Here is a 21,812-nt window from a genome sequence, read left to right as displayed (position 1 = left end):
AGAACACCCAAACCAGAGTGGCCACCACAAATCTCAAGGAGCCTGATCCTCTCTGGAAGTTGCTGTATCTTTGCTTGGGATATTTAGCCTACATGGGCTATTGTTTGAGACACAGGGCCCATTCTAGCTTGGTATGTCAGGGTGGTCAATTGGAAATGTGAATTGGGCCAAGTTAGAGGTCATAATGCATTTAGATTACAGTTTATTGCGATGCATGAATACACAACAGCAAAAGCTTGATTTTATGGCTGTTTTAAAAGGTATTTCCTGCATTTCTACATAGTAATGATTTATGTTCACTAATTGGTCAATTGATATGATAGCATGTTTAATCTATGCAAATAAATTCTATGAATAGTTCACCTCTGTTTCATTTTATTCTTTAAAAGGGTATATTGTAACCATGTGATCAATCAAATCAAAGTTGATTTATGATACACATTACAATGCATACAAATGCCTACTCGCAATAAAGCTCTCCTCGCAAACATTGCAATGATATTAAGCAGTTCCAGTTCCACTGTGCTTTTTTCGTTCTTCCCGTCTAATCAGGGATGGATTTAGACCGGGGACATCAGGTGGGTGCAATTCATTATCAGTTAGAACAACATACCTTGTAGGGTCAGAGTTAAATACCCCTGGGCCATAGCCTACAAATAGCTGTATCACATAGTCATAGGAAATGTACCCTCAAAAAAAATTCAGCACTGAGCAAATTTCAGGTCTCTGAGCGCAAACGTGAACTCTGAGTCTGTACCCACTTTAAGTTACAGTTTTAACAGTGGCCAAGTAGCCTACTGTTGCCATTTGATCATAATGTAGGCCTTTCAAAGTGTCCTACCATAAAAAAACAATGGAGAAAATGCATCCCATAATATTTTAACGTGGAAATAGCTGTTCTATCGTTCAGCCTACAGTAGCAGCCAATGTGTGGCTCATTGTAGGCCTACATTCCATGAGACTTGAAAAAAACATGCAGGGCTTGACATTAACCTATTTATCCATTTGTCCTTCAGACAAGGAGGTGACTGAAAATGTTGTGTTGTTTGATGCAAGAAACCACTTTACAAAATAAAATTAATTATTATTCCCATCCCATTATTACAGAAACTCATACAAATTATGCTATCTTCTGCCTATTGGCTACTTAGCTTATTCAAGACAGTCTCAAAATACAATACTACCCCTTTAAGACATAAAAAAAGCTCTTTACCTGACTTGTTTTTTAAAGATGGCTAGAAATGCACACATTTTGTGGTCTTGTAGGAAGCAACCACTCCCCCATTGTTGAATAGAAATGAGCTACAACTGGGCTAATAACTCACTAACTAGCAAAGAATATGAACAAATGTGCACAGGTGGCTACATGCAGCTCTTGCTTTGATCTCAAAACAAGCGCATCTACTCACAATGTCTCACAAGATCACATACCAATTAATTTGCATTTTACATAACAGAACCGAATATAATACCAAAGCATAGTAGGCCTATAACGTTCCTGTTACATCAAAAACACCCCATTTCCATCTGACGCACTGCTATCAGGTAAAGAATGTTTATATTTGTAATCTATTTAGTTATAGAGTTGATACCCAACTTTACTTACAACACAGCAACCGTAGCAATGCAGCTAGTTAGCTACAACAAGTAGACCTGTTGCTAGCTAGCAGGAGCAGAAAACTTTATCACTTTAGCATGTCATTCTGGGACAGGGAGCTTTAGCTATTGTTATTCCAAGTAATAATTTAAGATGACAAAAATCTATAGGACAATTGTAAACCTAATACAGTCATCAAGGCAGGACTCACTGATGTCATTCATGCTGTCACTAAACAGTCTCCATTAAATACCTGTATTTCCATTAATTGTTTCAACTGTGGGCATCCTAGAGCAAGACAACCAACATGTACATGTTCGTGAGACTCTCACTTTTCCACAGAGGGTCATATTAGTGTGTAGCCCAAACTGTTTGGACATTACTGACAGAAGTTGGCAGATTAGCTATACCAACTTCAGACTAGTCCAAAGATGCTTGTGGGGGTCGTAGAACAAACCGTTTGGACACTACAGACGATTTTGTGAGAAGACCGTTTTTCAGGATGTCTCATGGTATGACAAACACTGCTCTAGCTCTGTCACCTTTCACCACAGATGCTGAAGTGCGACATAGGCGGATGCAGTTTAAACTGACACATTTTTATGAGAATGTGTTTATTATTCTAATTAGATTTCCGCGTAGGCGCAGACATCAACCTTAGGGGATTGTAATAAAGTTGATTAAAAAAATTGATTTTCTGCTGCTTCCCTCACTCGGATCAGGCCGGGTCTAGTTGCCATGGGTCTGTTCGGAACAGGTCTCTATATTTAAAAGATTTTTAGGGCAGTACATTTTCTGGCGACAGTAATCCTTGCATTTCTTCTGCCGTTAAGTCTTGGAGGCCCAAAACGTTCTCGGCTGCAGATATAATGATGTCCAGCTTTTTGGACTTCTTGGACATAATTAATAACTGTGGCTATAAATGCTACGAAATACATCTTCTTCACAATAAATGTATCCAGATCACTTGATTGATGTATAACATTTGCAACTGGTTGCGATGCATCCACAGCCATATCTTCTACAGAACTGTGGCCTCTTACCCTTTCAACTCTCTTCACCGCCTCCACATAGGAGATTTGCTGTGCAGCTCTGATCCTTGACACCTCAACCTCTTTCACCCTAACAGGGCACTTAGGGAATTCAGGAATATGATCCCCACCACAGTTGCAACATATTACATTCAAAGACAATAAAATATTCCTTCCATCTGCAAACACTTGACACGTGGCCAAACCTTTTACACTTCTTGCATCGCATTAGGTTTTGCACGAATGCTCTTACGGCATATATTTTATATCCCAGCTTTACATAGGGTGGTAGATACTCTTTATCAAACATCAATAATACAACTTGGCTCCTTTTTCCCATTCTCCATACGGGTCAAGCGACGTGCACGACTACTCAAATTTTTTGCCTAAGATATTGATTATCAATGTCCAACGGGATGCCAGAGAGAACACCTTTTACCGATGCCCTGCTCTGAAAATCAAAGCTGTCCACTTCATGAGTCGATACTTTTGCAAGCCACAATGCACGCTCCTTTTGCTCTTTGGATACACACGATATCAACACCATACCATTCCTGATTTCTTTGACTGCGTCCACTTTTCCCAAAGCCCTCTTCACTATCCTCGTGACTTCAAAAGGGTTTCCCAAATGAACATCCTTAACCAAGTACTCCAACAAGCAATGATTCATCAGACTCATTTCCCACAACAATTGTAGCCCTTTTCGTTCCATTCTTGGACTTCACTGTTGTCCACTCATCTTCCTCGCTAACTGTACTCGACGCGCTTTCATCTTCAAACAACACTTCTGCTTCCGCCATCTCAATCAATCAATCAAATGTATTTATGAAGCCCTTTTTACATCAGCATATGTCAAAGACCACCAACTTACTACCCTGAGACAAGGCTGAGTATAGGGGGGCCAAACCCAGACAGGAAGATCATGTCAGTGACTCAACCCACTCAGGTGACGCACCCCTCCTAGGGACGGCATGGAAGAACACTAGTATGCCAGGGACTCAGCCCCAGTTATAGGGTCAGAGGCAGAGAATCCCGGTGGAGAGAGGGGAGCTGAGTGGGTCCCCTCTCTCCCGGTGGAGAGAGGGGAGCAGGCAGAGACAGCAAGGGCGGTTCGTTGGTCCAGTGCCTTGCTGTTCACCTTCGCACCTCTGGACCAGACTACACTCAATCATAGGACCTACTGAAGAAATTAGTCTTCAGTAAAGACTTAAAGGTCTAGACCGAGTCTACGTCTCTCAAATGGATAGGCAGACCATTCCATAAAAATGTACTTCTATAGGAGAAAGCCCCGCCTTCAGCTGTTTGCTTAGAAATTCTAGGGACAATAAGGAGGCCTGCGTTTTGTGACTGTAATGTACGTGTAGGTATGTACGGCAGGACCAAATCGGAGAGATAAGTAGGAGCAAGCCCATGTAATGCTTTGTAGGTTAGCAGTAAAACCTTGAAATCAGCCCTAGCCTTTGGTTCTAGTCAAGTTTCAAACAGCCGTGTTTAGCACTAACTGAAGTTTATTTAGTGCTTTATATGAGTAGCTGGAGAGTAGAGCATTGCAGTAGTCTAATCTAGAAGTGACAAAAGCATGGATTAGCTTTTCTGCATCATTTTTGGACAAAAAGTTTCTGATTTTATGAAGATGAAAAAAGTCTGTCCTTAAAATATTCTTGATATGTTCATCAAAAGAGAGATCAGGGTCAAGAGTAACGCCGAGGTCCTTCACAGTTTTATTTGAGACGACTGTACAACCATCAAGATTAATTGTCAGATCCAAGAGCAGATCACTTTGTTTCTTGGGACCTATAACAAGCATCTCTGTTTTGTCCAGGTTTAAAAGTAAAACATTTGCCACCATCCACTTCCTTATGTCTGAAATGCAGGCTTCCAGGGTAGGCAATTTTGCGGCTTCACCATGTTTCATCGAAATGTACAGCTGTGTGTCATCCACATAGCAGTGAAAGTTGACATTGTGTTTCCGGATGACATCACCAAGAGGTAGAATATATAGTGAAAACAATATTGGTCCTTAAACGGAACCTTGAGGAACACTGAAACGTACAATTAACTTGTCAGAGGACAAACCATCCACAGAGACAAACTGATATATTTCCGACAGATAAGATCTTAACCAGGCAAGAACTTGTCCGTGTAGACCAATTTGAGTTTCCAATGTCTCCAAAAGAATGTGGTGATCGAAGCAGCACTAAGGTCTAGGAGCATGAGAACAGATTTACCACCTTCACGAGTGCAGGGCTATGATGGGCTCTAAAACTAGACTGAAGCATTTCGTATACATTATTTGTCTTCAGGAAGGTAGTGAGTTGCTGTGTAACAGCTTTTTTTTTGTTGAGAGGAATGGGAGATTCGATAAAGGCTGATGGTTTTTACATTTTCCAGGTCAAGGTTTAGCTTTTTCAAGAGAGGCTTCATTAATGCTACTTTTGGTGTGTTTGGTACGCATCCTGAGGATTGGGAGTCATTTATTATGTTCAAAATAGGAGGGCAAAGAACAAGGAAGTAGCTCTTTCAGTAGTTCCGTTGGAATAGGGTCCAGTATGCAGCTTGAAGGTTTAGAGGTCATTACTATTTTCATGAATGTGTCAAGAGATACAGGATTAAAAAACTTGATTATCTCCATTTATCCTAGGTCCTGACAGTTCTGTGCAGACTCAGGACAACTGAGCTTTGGAGAAATACGCAGATTCAAAAAGGGGTCCGTAATTTGCTTTCTAATGATCATGATCTTTTCGTCAAAGAAGTTAATGAATTCATCACTCCTGAAGTGAAAGCCATCCTCTCTTGAGGAATGCTGCTTTTTAGTTAGCCATCCAAACTCCCTTCCTCATTTCCAGTCCATGTCCCTCGCCTCCGTCAATCTTTTTTTGACTTGAAGCCTGGTTAGATTAACAATTTGCACTTAGTGCTTCAAAAACCAGGATGGGACACTAATACATAAGCATTGTGTTGAATTGGAACAAATAACCTAAACCAAACAATGGACGGAGGTAAAAGAAAACGTTAAAAGAATTTCAGTGACTTTGAAAAAACCCTCTTGAAGTGATTTTTGTCAAAGCACCCAATTATCGAGAACAAATAGCATGATTCATCAACAGAAAACAAGAATAGTAATGTCTGGACTACCATTTGTAATTAATTCAACACAAATGAAAAAGTTAACGAAAGGACGCGACAACAACTTCAGGTAAGATACTGTATTTATTGTTGGCCCACTTTTACAAATCAAAGTCAATTTGATTTATTTTTTTCTTGTGTAACACAACACAGTGGGGCCTAAATGTATTCGTGAGACAGAAATGTAACACACAATATCACACATAATAACTAATATCATTTCTATATTGTCTTGTCTTTCTAAGGTCCTGTGGAAAAACATAAAAATCAACTTAAAGAAGACAAATGTTGCTCGTGGGGAGTGTTTTAAGACTGGTAAGAACAGAGACAGATGAGCTGGGGGACTTGTTGAACGGGATCATTGAGAGCCAGCAACCCCTGGAAGATATCCCCAATGATCACCATTTGGACAGTTCAGATGTGGGACTGTTCCAATCCTCATTTGGTAGGCCACATTCATTCAACATGTGCCATCCCTGGACTGCAGGGAATATGTAACGTTGTCAGTCATCTCTTGCACTCCCATAATAAAAATGATGTAATGAATGCAACTCTTGAAGAAATAATATTATCTAATGCAGCGATGTAATCATTTTCTAGAGGCAGATGATCACCATAGCTTGGAGGGGATAAGACAGGATGAAGGTCAGCTCACTACATCTGCAGCAGCCAGGAGGGAAGATTGTGTCACTAACATGGGCAGGAGGACAAAGACAAAGAGGCTGAGCATGCATGAGAAACTGGTGCTAAATACATTAGTTTCATGAGCGCAAACTAATGTATTTAAAAGAAGAGCACGATATGAAGATGCACATCCTTCATGTTGAGTTGGCTAATGTTGGTTCCACTTTTCTGGGCTCCGTTATTTACTTAACAAATAAGGAACACTCAAAATGTGCATATATAAATCATAACAATTTTAATTAGAATACAGCTGTAGACAGAAGTCAAAGATCAAACATCAGACATACAACTGATGCCTCTCCTGATGTTCTGCCCCGAACAAAAGAAAGACAGAATCTTATATACCCCACACCTTATGGTGCGATCTCCTATGTCAAAACCTGCACGTGCAGCTAAAAGAACAAGTTATTCTTAACACAAGGTTTCTGAGAACCTGTCTCAGTGGCATGCAAATCTGCTCTTGTTTCATAGAAAAACAGACACTGTCAGACACTATCACCCTCAGTCCCTTTTCACACCTTTTCTCACAGACGCGGGGCTGCGGATTTTGGCAGAGAGCTAGACACAGACAGAGGCCTCAATATTCAGCTATACAGTGAGCATAAGTACAATGGCACATAAGCAAATTAATAACAACATAATCAATGGTGGGGGTCTTTAGAAGACCCCCATAATCAATTTTAACCTTACACTATGAAGGAGGAGAGAGAAATTAAGCAGCAGCAGTGCCAATGTTATTCTCGAACCAGCACCAGTTCATGGTCCCAATATTGGCTAATGTTTGCGTCAATCACTTGAGCTATCTTTGTTGTGAGAAGTCCTGCATAGCAAAAGCATCTCTGTAGGCTTGTCCATTTCTGTCGGTGTCTGCCTCAACCATGGGAACGTTTGGATCATCCTTATCTTCAGTGTGAGGATCTGGGCAGCCATGCTGGTTGAGGTAATTGTGAAGCACTGCTGTTGAAATTATGACATTGCAGCATCTTCTTGGTTGAAAACGCAATGTGTTTCTGAGACACTGGATAGGACTCTTCCATACACCAAACATGCGCTCCACTACACCTCTGGAGCGGATATGAGCTGGGTTGTACAGTTGTTGTTCAGGTCCTATTGCATGAAGATAGGGGGTGAACAAGAAGTTGTTCTGTGCATACCCACTGTCACCAAGTATGATTCCACAATGTTGTCCTCCTTCAAGCTGAGCATACAGTTTTGGAAAATCCTTGAGTCATAAGGCGTACCTTTCCAATGTGCAACCATGTTGGAGAACTGCAAAGTGGGAGTGCACACACTTTGTACATTTATTTAGAACCAGATTTACGATTCCTGTACTCCTCAGCATCTGCTGCAGAGGGACACTTAATGGGAATATGACATCAATCTATTTAGCCAATGACTCCAGACAAGTTCCCATATTCATATAACTCTATGTTAGCTGCATTTTCTTTGTACGTAAGGAAATAGTCACGGAAATTTGATTTAATCAAAATCATTCAGTGGGTTGCTCCTGTCTATAACTATCCTTTTGTCTGGCCTTGATGGTGCTCTTTGATCATCATTGAATTAGTCCAGGGTAATCCATTTTACTCCATTGCCAAGGTCAACCTGGGGGCCAACGTCCATTAATCTGAAGTTAAACCTGACTCTGGACAGGTTTAATTTAAGCCTTCACTTAAATCTAGATTTACTCTAATAGTCCTTCTGGAAATCAGATTTTTAAAATCTAGACTAGAGCAACTGAGGCTATTTTCAACCATGTCTGAGAAATTACATTTCAGTTAGTCCAGTTTAAAAGTGCAATTTAGTCTAGGATTAGGCTTAATCTGTGTCCACGAAACCACCCCATAATCATGCCAAATCATGATTCAAAAATGTGTTCACTGACAGAGAGATAGCTAATGAAACACTAGCCTCAGCAGGCACATTTACATTTACAGTAGCAGGCTAGGTTAGTCAAACTCTAAGCATTGGCTCACTTTCTATAAATTGGCCAAATATGGTCAACAGGATACCTCTTCATACGATCAAGACAATTCGGATTGCATGCTGCATATTTCAAGTACACTCCAAAACAGATATTTTTCTTATTTCAGTCATTGGGAGTTCATCACACACGGCCCGTTCTATCAGGGATCCTTGGGATGTCCCTACCCCATTGAAGTTGACATTTTAAATGGTTAGGTTAAGGGGTTAAGATTACAGTTTATCGTTGGGGCGTCCCAAGGATGCCGGATAGCACTGTCCCATCAGACACAGACAAACAGCAGCTAGAGTTTTCAAGTGAGGTCGTGTTTACATTTGAGATAAAAAGGGGAAAGGGGATGCCTAGTCAGCTGTACAACTGAATGCCTTCAACTGAAATGTGTCTTCCGCATTTAACCCAACCCCTCTGAATCTGCCTTCATCAAGAGGGGTGCTGAAATTGACTTTTTTTTATGAGAAAAGGTGCATTAATTGAAGGTGCCAACACATTTTATAGTCGGCATAAGAATGTTTTGCTGTAATCTGCAACTCTCTCTCGAGGGGGCTCGGTCAGCCTTTAGTTAGTCAGTTAAAAACAAATAAAATGTATTTATAAAGCCCTTCTTACATCAGCTGATGTCACAAAGTGTTGTACATAAACCCAGCCTAAAACCCCAAACAGCAAGCAATGCAGGTGTAGAAATACCAAAAACAGAAACTTCTGTTTTCAATATATTTCCTAAAATTGAATAATGTACCACTGACCATTGTTTCATCGACGAAGAACATTGCTTTATTAACTAAGATCTTCACATTTAATTTAGATATTTGTGCTATAGTTTTTATGTAGCCTAGGTTCCAGGTGTTGTTATTTTCCCTTCTGAAATACCAAGATAATTACGTAATTTTTCCAGTAAAATAGGGTGTGGCGTGATGCACGTCCTTACGTGCGGGGAGGCGCTATAAAGGGTTGTTTTCTACTTTGCAAGCTAAACAATCTCCATTTTGTGAGAGCCTTTCAGCTGACTAAAACGTCGTCCCAGTGAAAAGGAAGATTTAAAGAAAGAAAAACAAATTAAGCAGACCAGTCTATCGCTAACCAGTTATTATCCGAAAGGAAAGGAAATCTTATCGTATGTCCGCTATCCAGAACCTCCAAACTTTCGGTAAGACATTTCAACCATCTCGGCAAACGCGGGGTCGAAAAAGTGGGGGAAGGGCTGTTGCTAACGTTAGCTAGCATTTGTAAGAATTTTGACGGCGTTCCAACGAAATATAACGTTTTGATTTTAATATGTTCATGAAAAATCGGGTTATTTATAGAGAACATTCCCCCCCGATTGAAAATAAGTTATATTAATAGCTTTTTTGTTTTTTGCGAATGTTGGCCAATATCCATCAGACTTCAACTAGGCCGAAGTTCACTTCGTTTTTTTAGGCCCAAACGCGGATTTGTAGCCGGTATATCAAACTAGTCTATTGTGGATACATTGATCAATGTACAATACCGATTTGGGAGTAACTCGTTCTTACTGTCGGTTGTCTTTCTGGCACTAACGTTAACTATCAACAATGGACCGAGTATAAATGTATGTTTTTGCCTTTGTCTGTATGTTATTCGACCCTGCCGGGAAGGCCTTTTGGGGTGAAGCGTAAACTATTTTAAGGGTTACGTAAATGGCCAGATCAAATAATGTAGCCCCGCTGAATTGTTGGTTTCTCTAACATTCATTACTTCCTTTCGAAATTTCTGCTTGTTTTCCCGGAATGATTGTCTATCTGGGCTGGGCCATTCGACTTTCTCCCATGTCACTAATCTCAATATTCCGAATAAATGTAGGTTTGAGCAGATTAGCCGCCTACTCTGTGGGATTTTCCCCCCTCTCTGTAATCCCATATTCCATGTAATTTGCTGACAAGCATCTGTGCAGGGTTTTACTTGGGCCTGAGCCTCGTGGCTAAGACGTTACGTCACCAGTTCATCGGCCTGGATCTTTTGTTAGCTAGGTCAAACTAACCACTACCATTTTAGTTATCACTTTAGGTTGCTTCCTTGTAATTTTACATGACAGATGTTTGTTTTGAATTGTAGTGTGACTTGTTTTTAAATGGTGTCCTCCCCACAGACCCATTTGCTGATGCAACTAAGGGTAATGACAGGCTCCCATCTGGGACTGACGACTACATCCACATAAGAATCCAGCAGCGTAACGGCAGGAAGACTCTGACCACGGTCCAGGGCATAGCCATCGACTATGATAAGAAGAAGCTAGTCAAGGCCTTTAAGAAGGTATGTTATGGCAGGGAGTTTATACTAGGAAAGATCCATGTTTTGTGCTACTGGCCTTTTGACAAGTTCTGCTTTGTCAACAGAAATTTGCCTGCAATGGGACAGTGATTGAGCACCCAGAGTATGGGGAAGTGATTCAGCTGCAAGGTGACCAGCGCAAGAATATCTGCACATTTCTGATTGAGGTAGGTTTGACTCTTGTTCCTATTATAGCACATTGCACCCAGTGTATAGTACACACAAGTGTGGCGTATAAGATGGCTCTCATAGAAAAGCCCCTGTTTGTAAATGTTCAGTGACTAGAGTTCGAAGTTCCTTTGTGTGACCTTTGTGTGATGTCTCTTCTGCCCTAATCCCACTTCCAGATTGGCCTGGCGAAAGAGGAGCAGCTCAAGGTCCACGGATTCTAGAAGCTCTCAGCAGCCCCCTCTCCCCTGGTTGTGATACTTCTCTCCCCCGTGCTGCAATCACCGCATCCCCTTTAAGATAATGAATACCTCTGAATTGAGACTTTTTACTACCAGTTTAACTCTCCCCTCATACGGGAGCAGTCCAGTGCAAACATGGACAAACGGCTTGACAGATGTGGGATGAGTGGTGATTTAGTTTTTTTCCTTACATTTTTTAGTTTGCTGTGTGATGGGCACAATTCCATGTAACTCTTTTTGTTTTGTACAAGTTTCAATAAAATGATCAACCGCCACCTCATGCGGAATCCTGTTGTGGTTGCGGGATTTGGGGGGTGGTTAGAATAGATAAGGGTGGTTCAGTTTGGGGAGAAGCAGTTCCAATGTATTGTGGGGCTGCATGCTTTCCAGGTTACAGCAGAGTGTTGCTGAAGTTCTGACCAGCGCAGCCCCATCTCCCATCTACAAGGTTGTGCTTCTTCCTTTAAAAAAAGTCAGCCATGTTAGGATTGACGCTGGGCTACCAACTGAAAATGGAGTGGGGGAGACATGTTTATAAAATACCACATTTTATTCAATAAATATTTGAAATTGACAGCTTGTTTTCATGAGGTACAATTATTTAATCTTAATAGCTGGTTTTGCAGTGACATATTCCACTATGCATACAAAATGGACCATACCAAGATTGCTGTATGATAATTTGGTCAATATAGACGTGTTGCAAAAAGCCAACTGCTTATTGTACAGGACGTGGCGTCTTGTAGAGAATAGGGCAGTACGTGGGGATGAGTGCCTTTGCATACTAGTGCTGATGGCTGCTTTATTGATGTTTACCGCCCTTTGAATGCACTGTCTCTGGATTAGATCTGCTAAATGTACAAAGGAAAAGCGGTGTGGCTGGAAGTGAACCGCTACATGCCACAGGTTCAGCTAGTGTCTTCACCTAGGTTGGGAGAAGGATCTGGCTGTTCATGCAGGCTCAGGTCTTGATTCAACATGCGTGGGGTGGCCCATTTGATGCATGATCAATATGGGTGCAGTGTTGAGTAGCAGTTTAATAACATCCCAAAAAGCTGAACGTTAAACAGGATAGCCACATAGCATCACACTGATCAAAAAAGTGGCTCCACCCCTGCTCCTATTTCTTTTGTGGCAGTGGGAAATACTCTAGTGCTGCATGGAATTACTTTTTCTCTGTGGCTGTGCAGATACCATCAGTTAATTTGATGCTATCTAACAAGAGGTTACCATCTACCCAATCTGTTCTTCGCACCATATGGGGATTTCCTTCGAAAGCGTACCAAGCCAGTTATTCTATTAGTTATCACTGCTTTACATCAACCATTTGTTTCCTGCATGTTTTCTCAGTCTTTTTTTTTTTTTTACAATGGGAAGACCCGTGGGAGACATTTTGGACCAGGTGGTTTTCTCAGGTTTAGGCCTTTAATGTATGTGTAAAGGAAACGCAGTTAAGACAATGAAAAAAAATCCTAATGGTGCAGTTTCAAACACTGCACACAGCTTGGTAAATAGTCAACGCTATATTTCTGTCTTCATGTGATGCTGTTTGGACCTGCCAGCGCCAGACTGCATGACGCAGCTCAACTACGCCAAACCAATGTGCTGTTATACTATGCATTCTCACTTGGGGGCACTATAACAGCAGAGTTTAAATTTGTTTTTTTAAATAGACTTTAATCAATGCCAGCTTCAGTACTCGGTGTTACAAATAGTCTTGAATTGCTGTTGCTGTAATTTCCAAATTTTCCCTATCCATAATTTTAATCTGCTTTGGGTTTCACATTTTCTACACTTAGTCAAATCGCAGACTCCAGGGCCTTTCCAGTGTATTATGCTGCATTCGTAACCAGGTGGGAATTCAACTGTTGGGAAGTCATAAATACCAGTTGGATGCATTCATGTGCTTTGAACTCGTTGAGAAATGCAGATTGGCTAATGGCTAACAAGCTGTGTAAACCATGAACTGAAAGTACAGCTATCTCACTTGTAAACAAATTATAGTGTTAAAAAACCTAATGAATTGCTTTTTATAAATGTTTTGTTGCATTTGCCGAAAATGCTGTTATCGAGGTCATTTTCTTTGTAGGTGATGTCAGAGGTCAGCATGTGGGAGCTCAGGATGATGGATGAGTTTCCCACTGGTAATTGCCAGTTGGAGGGTTGTTCAAGTAGTTTTTCCCTGTTGTACATTGTGGTAAATTGCTACTTGGTTACGAACGCAGCGTTGGGTAGGAGGAGGGCAATTCCACGGTAACAGAGTGATGCTGAGACTCACTTTAAAATGTAAAACAAGCAAAAACCATTGATTGCGAAGTTTAACAAACCATACACCTATATGCAGAAGTATACTTTTAACAATTGCCTCTGAAAATTGTACTAAAACACATTAACTTGATGAACAGTGCAGATGCAAAGTTTGGTAACAGAATGACTGTAAAATCTCCCTCAGTTTTTATGTGACCACGTTTCCTAAAATGGTTAAATATCTAATCCGAATTAAGATTCAAACATGTTTGCAGAAAGAATCGTGTGTCATCTGTGATATAACATGGGGGGGCTCTGTTTTAACAAATCTAACGCAATGGTAAATCTTAGCACTGGCGATCTTGCTATAGGTTTGGGGTGTGTCGGAAATATTTTTGCTACTTTCACAACCGGAATTATGGGCGCAGTAGCTGGCGGTGGTTGTGGGTATGTCAAGGCTTGACACCTCAGTGGCCAATCAGAACGTGCTCCATGGATAAATATAGTTGTGTTAAGTTGTGTATTTACAGTCTTTTCTGTATTGCGTTGTCATCAACTCCAATTCGAATGTTAGTTCGTTAGCCTGCCCCATGCATTGCTTCAATATGGAAATACTGTACATTATTGAACAGAGACGCTAGACGAGGGGAAAAACTCCCTTTGACATGCATTGATGGATCAAAATCTAATCTGATAGCATTCACACTGATATAGGGCCTAGGCCTACTGTAAATTGCAGTCTGGACATGAACATGATAAACATAGTCAATAAGCAAGATTACATTCATTAGGCTATTGATGAGGCCTAAGAAGAGAGTGTATAATTTGAATCAAATTCGAATAAAAACGAAACAACATGTCTAAATACAGTTACAGGCACCATAATTGCTGCCTGTGGGCGTATAATACAGACAAGGCAATTTAAGCTATGGAGGGTTTTACGCACATCCAAACATTTCACAGGAGCTGGACAAAGATCCAATATAAAGAGAAACGTCATGGAACCAATTTACAGTTCATATTTGCACTTCTCCAGAAATAACAGACAAAATTGCATTGCATTCGAGCCATGTACGTTTTCAACATAAGCCCACGGACGCGGAATCTTTCAAATGAGTAAAAAAAAAAAAAATATATATATATCAAATTAAACCAAAATAATCATCTGTTAAATAAATAGGATCAGGTCAGAAGTATGATATCATAATTTGCGGCTCTCGTCCCATGAGCATAAGGCAATGTGTGCACACAGTCCTAAAGGCGTCTGCATATATAGGTTCCGTTTGCTCCTAGTAGAACTCAGCTTGGCGAATATTCCCTAAAGACCTGCTCTTGAAAAACAAGAAAAAGGTGGCAATATTACTGTTGTTTGTCCCTCTTCAGCCACTGTAGTAACAACATAGCCAGAAACACTTCCTCAAAAAAGTCGGAATTAATCTAATATAAATCAAGAAATCTCTCATTCATTTTGACATTTTTGCCTAGGAGGTCTTAGTCGCGCAATTTTACATCTAGGTAAGATGTTTGGTGCAGTATTTCTTAATTGAAAAAATGTGCATGAAAACTATCTCGTTGAATGACAAGAAAAACTTAATTGAATAATCCCGTCCATAATTCCCACTCTTATTAGGAGTAGTACTATTGACCAGTCACCGATGGAGGGGTGTAGACTTGCCTCAAGAAAAAATGTTGTGTGCAAGGAATAGCCACAAAAACCGCTGCCAAATTCCAAAATGAAGAAAAACCTCACAAAATGTTGCCATTATATATGCGCAAACTGTTTTGACTGGGAAGCATGCCACTATCCAAATCTTATGCCATTAGTAACCCTAACATGTAATCCATATCGCTTAAAAATACGTTTTTAAAGTATGTACATGAAAGTATGTTTTATTCTTGGTCACGATCTTCAATAAAAACCTAATATTAGATCAAGTGAAAGTCCAGACCTAATCCCAGTTGAGATCTTGTGGCAGGACTTGAACCGAGCAGTTCATGCTTGAAAACCTATAAATGTCGCTGAGTTAAACCCGTTCTGCATGCAAAAGTGGGCCAAAATTCCTCCACAGCGATGTGAGAGACTGATCAACAACTACAAGAAGTATTTGGTTGCAGTTATTGCAGCTAAAGGTGGCACAACCAGTTATTGAGTGTAAGGGGGCAATGACTTTTTCACACAGGGGAATTGGATGTTGCATTACTTTGTTAATTAAATAAATAAAATACGTATCATTTGTTGTTGTTGTTATTTGTAAACTCTGGTTCCCGTTATCTAATATTAGGTTTTGGTTGAAGATCATTCAATATCAAAAATAGAGAAAATCAGAAAGGGGGCAAATACTTTTTCACAGCACTGTATACCTACTTTCCCACACACCTAAACCCAATTACTCACACACCCCAGCCCTGTCACCCTATTCCCTAACCCTAACACCCATATGCCAATACCCTAATGTTGATACAATCATGTACAGATACACCCATATCCTAGCTCTAAATGCCCTATTTGTTACTCAGTTCCTTTGCCAATATAGCTCATCCCTGTTACTTGCCAATCTCAGCCCTGTTACCCACTTTCTTTAGGCCTGTATTCGCCAAGTCACCAACAGTAACCTACAGTGCATTAGGAAAGTATTCAGACCCCTTGCCTTTTTCCACATTTGGTTACCTTATAGCCTTATTTTAAAATTGATTAAATAAATAAAAAATCCTCATCAATCTAAACACTATACCCCATAATGACCAAGTGAAAACTTCAGCTCCAATTTACATGCCCACAAAGTCTGCACCTGTGCTTGAACACAATTCGTCAACTAAGCCAGGTCTAAATGTGCTGAAGCCTGAATCCTCCTAAACTGTTAACCAGGTCTACCCCCTGCACATCAGCTCCAGTACTCCTACAAACCTGGTCTACACCTTTGACTGAGTCCCAATACTAACATAAACCAGATTTCCACCTGCATATCTCAGCCCAAATACCCATACCAACCAGGTTTATTCCTGTGTCTATGTCCCAATACTCTGATAAACCAGGTCTACCCTTGTGACTATTTCACAAAACTCACATAAACCAGGTTGTGCAAGAGAAACTAAACAAACCTATTGACATGAAATATGTGTTAAGTTATTACACTAATTCAGTTTATGGGTCTATACATGGTCAATTCCCCCTGAAAATATAGAAATATGTTGTTTTATAGTCAAACTCCCTGATTTAAGCATATGTAAAGGCTAATGGATAATGGCAAAATCATCTGTAAAATCATATTGATCCATAACCAAACTCAACTTCAATCTGAAAACTGAAAAAATAAATAATCTGTACTTTACTTTACTGTGCTGTACTGTGCTGTGCTCTACTGCAAATGTGATTTGTGACTATTATGATTTCCCATTGTGGCCAATTCAATTGCGATCATTCTATTACTAATTTTTCGGTCACTCTGTTACAGATTTGGTTATCACTTAATAATTATATCACAAAATTGTTGTCAGTTAAAACACAAATTAATTGATAGGTCTACCTTTACTTGTTACTTCTGTGTACTTTCATAATCCTCCCTCCTCATCAGATAGAAATGTGAAAATATATTAAAGATATGTGAGTTTTTGGTAACAGAATCACAAAACACTAGGTAATATTTCCTAAACTTACAGAAGGAAAATAATTTCTGCAAAACTAAATTTAAATATTAATATTGGCATGGTTTTTTCTTCAACATTATTCTCTTTTGATGTATTTCTAATACCCTTTAAGACTTTTTCTAGTAGATAAAAAAATAAAAAATTCTTTCCCATCTTTGAAATCAAAAGCTTTTGCTTATTCCTCATTTTTTGGATGGAAAAATGTTGAAAAACGTATCTATGCCTTAATTTCCCTTAAATATAGACTCTTATCTAGTGGTTAGAGCGTTGGACTAGTAACCGGAAGGTTGCAAGATCAAATCCCCGAGCTGACAAGGTACAAATCTGTCATCCTGTGCCTGAACAATTAAATAAAGGTAAAACAGTTAAATAAAGGTAAAATAAAAATGTAAATTAAAAAAATTTACACCAAATTTGATATACTCCTATGAACTTCACATGTTGGTGCTCATGGGTCCTTTACATGGAAATGACCAGGAGGAGAAGAGAGCAGATCTCAGTCATAGCTACACTAGCTATGACTGAATAGCTACACTTTTAAATGACAGTGATAGGTGAATGCTTCCATACAACAGTTACACAGTACCCTCTTAGAAAAAAGGGTTCCAAAGGGGTACTTCGGCTGTCCGCATAGGAGAACCCTTTTTGGTTCCAGGTAGAACTTTCTGTGGAAAGGGTTCTACATGGAATCCAAAAGGGTTCTACCTGAAACCAAAAAGGGTTATTCAAAGGGTTCTCCTATGGGGACAGCCGAAGAACCCTTTGAGGTTCTAGATAGAGCCTTTTTTTCTAAGAGTGTAGGTAGTGTAAAGTATAGCTCAGAGAATTTTCGACCAACCTTTACTTGGCGATACTTCCTCAATTCCCGACTGGAAAGACAACACATATCTTCTAAACTTCCATGTCTAGTTGCAGGGGGTTCGTATGAAATTATAAAATGCTCCATTAATAAATTAAATATTTGTTTTGCTCCATGAAGTAATCCAGCAATGTGTATGCCGCCATCTTGTCTATTTCAAATCTTCTCAATGATCGAGAAAGGTGAGTGTCATCATGATATGCATCACTTTGGGGTGGACACCCACCTGTCTCAATCAATGAGCGACGATTCGGAATGCACATATCACCAACTGTCCCTTCCCTTACATTTAATGTGACACCAAGTTCTTGAAAATAACAACATTGTGGATGTCCGTGCCTCAAAACAAGTCACCCAGATCAAGGACGAGCTTGTTTTGCTAGCTCTGGGGTTATTGACTGCTACAAAGTGTTTGTGTGAGACATTAAGATTTTTTTCTGAAAACTGCTTGACCAGGACACTTTTTGATGTGGAGAGAGGTAGTTTGTCACAGGAGAGTGACACATACCAGTGGCTGGTTTCCTAGGGCCACTACCAGTCATAGGGTGCTTGCTGCTATGTTGAGGGCCCAGGGCCTCAACCCTCTGTTCAGAGAGTGCCACGGGTTGGGTGAGCAGGCTCGCCTCTAGCTGTAAGGGAGTGGCAGGAAGTCTGAAGGAGGGGGACTAAACTGTTTTGACAATATACACACTGACGTAGTTTGGTCAGTATCGCCAATATTCAAGCATTAAAAAACACTCACCAAGTGACTTGCTATTAGTCTTGTTTTGACACTGTAGATGTATAATCTGGTCTCGTCATCTAGTAGGGTATACTTACACTATCAAATCCAGTACATGGTCACGATATGCACATACAGTGTATTTGATTTGCATTCTGAAGTCCTCCGGATACAGATCCTAGTTCTGATCAATTATAAATAGTTCTGCTAAATGACATTAAGCGTGAAAGGCTGCCTGGGTTTCGAGCTGGGAAGGTAGTAGCAGTCCCGGCCGATTTTCATCTAGATATTATCAGTGTTTGGCACACTACACAGCCATGGCCGCTGGGTTCAAACCCAAGGTAATTGGCTTGAAAAAGATAAAGTCATCTGATATTTAATTGTCACTGATAAAATGTGTCCTTTTAAGTGGCTTATGCCTGTGATCTCTGCTGTGTATCATCTATCTAATACATGCTCTGCAAGAACGCATAAATAGTGTAGATTCTACTATATTAAGAATACAAATACACATTGTATACACTAATGCCATCATTACGATGATACTGCTGATGAGGATGCATTGTTGATGATGATGATAGCCCAATGGTGCAGCGGCTTCAGATAAGTTAACACTCTGGTCAACAGGGTTGGGGTGAAAAACAGATGCTCCTCACCAGCTCTGCTCAGCTCACATCCTTCACGTCTCATGATGATATATAGGGATGGGAAAATATCTTCTATCTGCAGCTTTTGCCAGGCAAAGACAAAAGGGAGAGAGTGTGAGAAACGCCAGAGGAGTCCAGGGACACAGAGATCAGAGTGGTTGTACTCTTTCATGTCTTGCCTTATTTTCCCCTCCAAGTTCATTTGATTCTTTTCTCAAAGAAAAAGCATTTGGCATCTTATGCATGATCTTGTCATTACAATAAAGCTGTTCCTCTGTTGGGAATATTGTGGCCTGGCCAAACTGCCAGCCACATTCAGAATTCCCTAACATCACCGTGCAAAGCCTCTTAGTGCCATGGCAACACAAGAGACTGATTTGGACTGAGTTCGATATGTGGATGTGCTTTGTAGCCACTCCGTTGATGAATGGGATCATCTCCTGAAAGGTCTTACAAAGTTGTGTAACATTCTCTGTTGCTGGCTGAGTGCTTGAGTCAAAAAGTCTGTGCTGGCTCTTTTAACTTGATCCTTTTGCGAAGGAAGCACAGACGGGCTGACAGACAGCTACATACATGTAAGTGTATGCACATAAATACTTCCATGAGTATTAACAACTACTGTGCTAAACGCACGCGCGCACACGCACACACACACACACACACACACACACACACACACACACACACACACACACACACACACACACACACACACACACACACACACACACACACACGAGACTGAACTGAACTGAACTGAGGTTGGGACAGAACAGGTGTCTGTTCCATTTGTTTCAGGGAATGCCAGACCAGGGGTGATGAGTCCAGACAGGGCTCCACATGTAGCCCTCCTCAGAGATTCCTAATGAAATCCCCAAGGTAAGTTAGGCCCGATTCCTTTGCCCTCCCCTCTCTCTATCCGCTCCACTGGCCCTACTCCCTGGGGGACAGGTGACAGCAACACCTGGGTTTTGATGGGTGCAAGGTAGAGCCAGAAAAAATGGCTCTTACTTTCCTCTCCACTGTCATAGCGGTGAGCATTGTGACACAAAATGGCTGCCAAGTATCACTCAGCTGGGTGCTAGAGATTGATGATGGATGTGGGAAGTTACCCCACAGTGAAAACCAGTGTATCCCCCAGAATAAAGTGTTTTTGACACATAGTGAGAAGAGCTAACCTATAGAAATGCAACCCATTCTCACTGTTATTTGTTATTAAGTGTGTGTGAGTTCAAGGGGAGGAATTCGGTAGAAAAGAGAGGTTGAAGGGCATCAAATATATTTTTCATTTATTTTATTTCACCTTTATTTAACCAGGTAGTCTAGTTGAGAACAAGTTCTCATTTACAACTGCGACCTGGCCAAGATAAAGCAAAGCAGTGTGACACAAACAACAACACAGAGTTACACATGGAATAACAAACATACAGTCAATAATACAATAGAAAAAGTCTATATACAGTGTGTGCAAATTAGGTAGGATAAGGGAGGTAAGGGAATGAATAGGCCATAGTGGCTAAATAATTACAATATAGCAATTAAACACTGGAGTGATAAATGTGCAAAAGATGAGTGTGCAAGTAGAGATACTGGGATGCAAAGGAGCAAAATAAATAAAATAAATAACAGTATGGGGATGAGGTAGTTGGATGGGCTGTTTACAGAAGGGCTATGTACAGGTGCAGTGATCTGTGAGCTTCTCTGACAACTGGTGCTTAAAGCTAGTGAGGGAGATATGAGTCTCCAGCTTCAGTGATTTTTGCAGTTCGTTACAGTCATTGGCAGCAGACAACTGGAACGAAAGGTGGCCAAAGGAGGAATTGGTTTTTGGGGTGACCAGTGAAATATACCAGCTGGAGTGCGTGCTATGGGTGGGTGCTGCTATGGTCACCAGTGAGCTGAGATAAGGCGGGGCTTTACCTAGCAAATACTTATAGATGACCTGGAGCCAGTGTGTTTGGCAACGAATATGAAGCGAGGGCCTGCCAACAAGAGCATACAGGTCGCAGTGGTGGGTGGTATATGGGGCTTTGGTGACAAAACGGATGGCACTGTGATAGACTGCATCCAGTTTGCTGAGTAGAGTGTTGGAGGCTATTTTGTAAATGACATCGCCGAAGTCGAGGATCGGTAGGATAGTCAGTTTAACAAGGGTATGTTTGGCAGCATGAGTGAAGAATGCTTTGTTGTGAAATAGGAAGCCGATTCTATATTTAATTTTGGATTGGAGATGCTTAATGTGAGTCTGGAAGGAGAGTTTACAGTCTAACCAGACACCTAGGTATTTGTAGTTGTCTACATATTCTAAGTCAGAACCGTCCAGAGTAGTGATGCTGGACGGGCGGGCAGGTGTGGGCAGCGATCAGTTGAAGAGCATGCATTTAGTTTTACTTGCATTTAAGAGCAGTTGGAGGCCACGGAAGGAGAGTTGTATGGCATTGAAGCTCGTCTGGAGGTTAGTTAACACAGTGTCCAAAGAAGGGCCAGAAGTATACAGAATGGTGTCGTCTGCGTAGAGGTGGATCAGAGAATCACCAGCAGCAAGAACGACATCATTTATGTATAACAGAGAAAA

The 21,812-nt window shown here is 40.7% G+C and overlaps 1 protein-coding gene across 1 annotated transcript; it reads left to right on the top strand.

Moving 5' to 3' along the window:
• Positions 1-9,384: 9,384 nt before the first annotated feature.
• Positions 9,385-11,398, top strand: LOC120035082 (eukaryotic translation initiation factor 1-like). Its single transcript, XM_038981853.1, has 4 exons — positions 9,385-9,566; positions 10,527-10,690; positions 10,774-10,875; positions 11,056-11,398. The coding sequence occupies exons 1-4, from the start codon at positions 9,536-9,538 to the stop codon at positions 11,098-11,100; spliced, it is 342 nt and encodes a 113-aa protein (XP_038837781.1). The 5' UTR covers positions 9,385-9,535; the 3' UTR covers positions 11,101-11,398.
• Positions 11,399-21,812: the final 10,414 nt, after the last annotated feature.

The sequence above is a fragment of the Salvelinus namaycush genome, chromosome 3 (genome assembly GCF_016432855.1).
Source record: "Salvelinus namaycush isolate Seneca chromosome 3, SaNama_1.0, whole genome shotgun sequence".
NCBI lineage: Eukaryota > Metazoa > Chordata > Actinopteri > Salmoniformes > Salmonidae > Salvelinus > Salvelinus namaycush.
This window is presented reverse-complemented; position numbering and strand designations above follow the sequence as displayed.

Excerpts from the sequence above, each read along its gene's own strand:
- LOC120035082 (XM_038981853.1), top strand. The coding sequence starts at position 9,536 with ATGTCCGCTATCCAGAACCTCCAAACTTTCG. Across the intron at positions 9,567-10,526 it reads CCAGAACCTCCAAACTTTCG|ACCCATTTGCTGATGCAACT; the intron begins GTAAGACATTTC and ends TCCTCCCCACAG. Across the intron at positions 10,876-11,055 it reads TCTGCACATTTCTGATTGAG|ATTGGCCTGGCGAAAGAGGA; the intron begins GTAGGTTTGACT and ends TCCCACTTCCAG.